Source organism: Pteropus vampyrus, unplaced genomic scaffold (assembly GCF_000151845.1).
Source record: "Pteropus vampyrus isolate Shadow unplaced genomic scaffold, Pvam_2.0 Scaffold28, whole genome shotgun sequence".
NCBI lineage: Eukaryota > Metazoa > Chordata > Mammalia > Chiroptera > Pteropodidae > Pteropus > Pteropus vampyrus.
The window spans coordinates 5567104-5572190 of record NW_011888809.1 but is presented as its reverse complement, the minus strand read 5'-3'; the positions used below and the strand labels follow the sequence as shown (position 1 = coordinate 5572190).

General features: G+C 35.3%; 1 protein-coding gene across 1 annotated transcript in view; it reads right to left on the bottom strand.

Annotated features, from left to right (window-relative positions):
• Window positions 1-1270: 1270 nt before the first annotated feature.
• Window positions 1271-5087, bottom strand: part of TTC32 (tetratricopeptide repeat domain 32) — a 5211-nt gene continuing 1394 nt past the window's right edge. Inside the window, exons 2-3 of the mRNA XM_011356590.2 lie at window positions 2447-2613; window positions 1271-1786 (exon numbers count right to left, since the gene is read on the bottom strand). Coding sequence (XP_011354892.1) covers window positions 1659-1786; window positions 2447-2613 — 295 coding nt within the window. The 3' untranslated portion in view covers window positions 1271-1658. The remainder of the gene's footprint in view (window positions 1787-2446; window positions 2614-5087) is intronic.

The following is a 5087-nucleotide window of genomic DNA, read 5'->3' as shown; positions in this document are numbered from 1 at the left end:
ATTTTTGTGCATTTTAACACAACTTTATAAATTCTTTTAAAGACATTTCAGCAAATGGAAAGATGTTATATTGGAAAATGTGAATAATTCCAGAAATATGGAGACTTTTAGTTTCATTTCAAACTTCATTTCCTTTTAATATTCATTCACCAGCAGCCCAAATTCTCCATGTATTTTGCCAGATATTATTTATTAACTGCAAACTGGGCAATTACTTCTGCTTCATGAGATCACTTAAACTCAAACCAAAAAAAAAAAAAACAAAAACAAAACAAAAAAAACAAAACCGTTTCAGGCCGAGGATGGCGACTGCATCTGAGAAAGCCACAAAAGGTACTTTGAGCCTTCCTGCTGATTAGGGTAATTTCCACCCCAGGACAGTTTTTCCACAGCAATAACAAACTAGTTTGGGAGACTCCAAGATGCAGGACCTGCATCTTTGAAAGTCAAACCTCGACAATAAAAACAAACAAACAAAAAATGTAAATGAGACATGGCTGGCTTTGTTTGTTCTCCCTTCAAATTCTTCCCAATTCTTGATCGCTACACCATAGCCTAATCATTTATTGGCAGAACCTAAATAGATTTTTTAAAGCCTTGTATTTACTGAGCTCTGTCAGCTCCTCACCTCTCTATCCAATCCCATCCCACTCCCAATTAGCTATATAAAGTTTGAACAGTGCCTGACTTATAAGTATCAGTAAATGATGACAGTAATTATTGCCACTATCCAGAGACAGAAAACTATGTTCAATATTTAAATGCTAACCTATTTTATCAATGATATCTAGAGAAAATCAAGTGTGAGTTGAATTCTTTCAAATTGCTCTCATGTAGGATATCTCTTTATTTTTAAGCCCAAATATTCTCTCTCTAGCCTGGCTACATAAAATAGTTTTGTGCTCAAAGCAAGTGCCTTGGGAAGACAATGGGCAGGGGATTATTCTAGATTAAAAAAACTCAAAGGGACATAACAAAATGCAACATAACTTGATTGACTCCAGATCTGGAAATATAAATGTACACATTTTGGAAACAATTGAGGAAATTAGACTATGGGCTGCGTATGGATTATATTATAGAATTGTTAATTTTATTAGAAATTATAATGATATTGTGGCTATAAAGGGAGATGTCTCTATTCTTAGAAGATGCAGGCTAAAATATTTAGGGGTAATGTGTTGGTCTATGGCATCTGCAACTTATTTTCAAATGGTTCAACAAAATGTTATACATATAAATATAGAGAAAAAGCAAATGTGAAACAACGTTAACTGGTTTATATTGTTTATCGTATTATACTTCAACTTTTCTGTAGATATGAAATTTTTAAATAAAAAGTTGGGAATTAAAATATAGCAAAAAATTGTTTTACTGAAGATACCACACACACTTCTTTAAATATTTTATTGTAATGGTATACAATTATACATTGTTATTATTTATACTTTATAAAAAGCATGCCTATTCAACATAAAAGAGTTCACCTGAAATTAATTATGTAAATATATTATTTAACTTTCCATGTTAATGCATGAATGTCTTTATCTTCAATAAAAATCAAAACAGTTCAACACCTACTTTAGAGACAAGTAGATGCCGGGTGTAAGGATCACGAGGTAACATTTCAATTAAGTTAAAATTTTCAAAAAATTTTTTCAATAATTTCTTCTTTGTTTTTCTTCTTTGTCTAGCATAGTCTGTTTTAAGCCCAAAGTAGCATCTTGAAATCCAGGGTTTAAGTCTAATACTTTCTTGAAATCTTCCAAAGCATCATCAAAGTACCCTGTACCAAAATCCAAAAAATGAACAAGAGAAAAGAAGCTGAGTATTTCCTTATATTGTTCACAGCAAAGTTTGGATACACATACTTTTGCTTTCACATTTACAAGCTTTTAGCCCCTCCTGGCAAAATAATTTTTTCCCTCTTAATAATGATATAGGGATTTAACAAATAGCATAAATCATCATAAAATTTTCAACAAAATTATATCACCTATTTTACATAATTACAGTAAATTAAGAAACAGGAAATTAATATTCTTAACACTTTAAATGAGAAACAGTACCTATGATCCCTTGATTCCAAGGATCTAAAACCTCTTCGCTTTATACTGTCTCGTGTACCTTCAAAGATTTTAACTCAGGAAAGTTTCACAGGAGATCATCAGCATTACCCTCATTTCGCAGTTGGGAACGTACAGGCACAAAGTAATGGGGTCACCCTCATTCCAGCGCCCAGGTCCAATTCCCACCCCAGCGCTCCGCTGTGGTCTGTAATGGCTATCGAAAGCCTAAAATAAACTCAGCAACAACTCCTCTGTTCCAGGCTCTAACCTAAATTTCACATAACTTTTAAGACTTGATGATTACCATACTAGTTTTACAACATTCGAGAGCTCTAAATTCAGAGAACATAGTCAAGGACAAGAGGAGAAATTCTTACCCAGCCTATACAGTATCAACCCTCTGTTGTAATATGGGACTTCAAAATTGGGTTGGACTTCTATGGCAGATGTGTAGTCATCCATGGCTTCATAAAAATCAACCCTGAAGTACTTGATTTGCCCCCTGCTGTTATACGCGGTAGCCAAATCCTCAGGGCTGCATTTGCTTTAAAGAAAAAGTTCACATTAAAAACCCCCTTTTCACCAAATTCCTCTTGTTTCCACTTCCATTCTCTTTTGGGTCTGGTCAAACTTCATAGCCTGTAACATGCAGCATCCACACTGAGAAACCAAGCTGAAGAAACGAAGCAGTGGAATCGATTTTTGTTTAATCCCGTTATCTACTTTTGTAGGGTTATAGCACTGCAATGTCCATTGAAAAAGCACATTCATTTTACAGTGTGTTCAAAGCCCCTGTTTACTGCCAACTTGTTTTGCTGAATATAATATTAAAATCACTGTTCATCTTCTAAGCATATGCCAGCAGGGCAAAGAAAACAGATCAGATCTAAGCTGAGCAAGGAAGGGAAGCCAGTCCAAAGTTCCAGTGTGCTATGGACACATCACAAAATGAACCATCAATTTTATTATCAAATTTTTAAGTGATCCCCCAAAACATGAGATTTGAAATCACTTTCCACCAATAACGAAATACAAGTTAATCCTAAGTAAAAATTCAACACTGATCCCCCGGGAGTGTTTTCTGGGGATACAGTTGCCTTCCTTCCACTTTTAGCTGGGACCCTCCCCAAGGCCAGATTGGCTTCCTACTAAGAGGGATCGAGGCTCCAGTTCACCTTGGGGCTCCTGTGTGCAGAATCGGTTCTGCATCTGAGGACTCCAGAGGCTACCAAAGGAGCATTAAATAAATAGACTTTTCTGTAAGGGAAGGGGTTGGATGCCCAGGCAGCTCTGATAGCCACCAGCTCAACAGGTCACAGCCCTCCCCACCCCACCCCAAAATCATTTGCACAGAGAACATTCATTCATGAGTTCTGCTCCATGTCAGAGATGATTCTGTTTTCCTTTCTGTTTTTCCAAAGAAATTATCAAATTTGAACCAAACAGGGGAAGATGCAGCCTAAACTTATCTGACATTTCTTTGTTATATGCTCAGAAAATATCTGTGACTGAAGCGTTATTAGAAGTTACTTCCCTTAATATCTTGATCCTTGAGATGTCAGACGGGGACTATAACCACTGCTGCAATGAGGTTCTCACAGCCTAGGGGTCTCCTTTCAAGTTTGCTAACAGTGGAAATGTCTGTCTCTGTGAGCTATGACTGAGAGAAACTGCGGACAAGAATACTTCTGGGTAGTACTAGCACCACTGTTATAATCTAGAGAACAAGGGGGCACACTCCCTTCATCTATCTCTGTTATGATACTAGGTAAACTGCCATCCCATAGAGAGTTTTAAGAAAAATTCAGCCTGAGGACTCAGTTAGGTTTTTTTTTGGGGGGGGGGGGTTTGGCTTTTTAAATTTATTTATTATTATTTACACCTGTAGCACCTGGTCTTCCTAGGTGGTCTCCCATCCAAGTACTATCAGTTAGGTTTTAGTCATTAAATTTCTAAGCTTTGAAACTTTGTATAAATATCTTATATTCAGAGGATCACAGAATGTTTGATTTAGAATTAGATCTCATTACAACAAATTCCAAAAGCCTATATTTCATATGGAAGTTGTTTCATATTTTAAAGACTTGGGCTAACAGTTAAAGCCAAAAATTTTTCAGTAATATTAACATTTTTGTAATAATAGTATTTTTTGTAATGTAATTTAACCAGGTTACCTAATCCGAATGTGGATTTTTAGCATTTGCTAACTTTAGCAAAGAAAAAACATGTGGAAATTAGAGTATGGCTAAGGCTGCACTTTTGGATATTAAAAGAAAAAATGTTATAAATCATTCAGAGTAAAAGGCATTCAAAGATTGCAAATACTGTTCTAAAATGATTCAGTGACCCAATATTTTTAAAATAAATTTAAACTAAAAGATACATATAAGAGAAGAAGTTGAAATGACAGAATTCAGTTTTAATTCATGAGTTTCTAGAATTTCAGAACTGTGAGGAAACTGAAGGTTTATTTTACAGATGAGAAACGAAGGCTGAGAAAAGCTATGGGCAGAATCAGGATTGGAATTCAAGCACGCTGAGCTAAACCATGCAGATTTTCTTTCCTAAACTGGTAAGGGGCAGATATTACATTTGCTATAGGTACACACTGTATCTTAGCCTGAATAACAAAACCAGATGGCATCGATATACCTGTTACTCATGAATACTATTTGAAACCTACTAGGTAAGTCTATTAGAGCTTGAAACAAAGATAGAAAACTATGTGTTCTATGCTTACTAATTTTTTTTTTTTTTTTTGCAGGTGGACCATCTTATTATTGCCTATTCAGAAACTTCATTAACTATTATTTTGGTATATTATTGACATAAGAAAGTAATTTTATTTTCATGGCTTAATTCTTATGAATTTAACAAGCACGATAAGAATCTTAAGCCTCACACAAAAGACAAGCTGGCATCCTCTCAAGAAAAACCAAATCCTTGAGGGAAGAGTAGGGTGATGGTGCAAACGACTCAAAACTGTCAAAAATGCTGTTCACTCAATCCCTCTCTGTT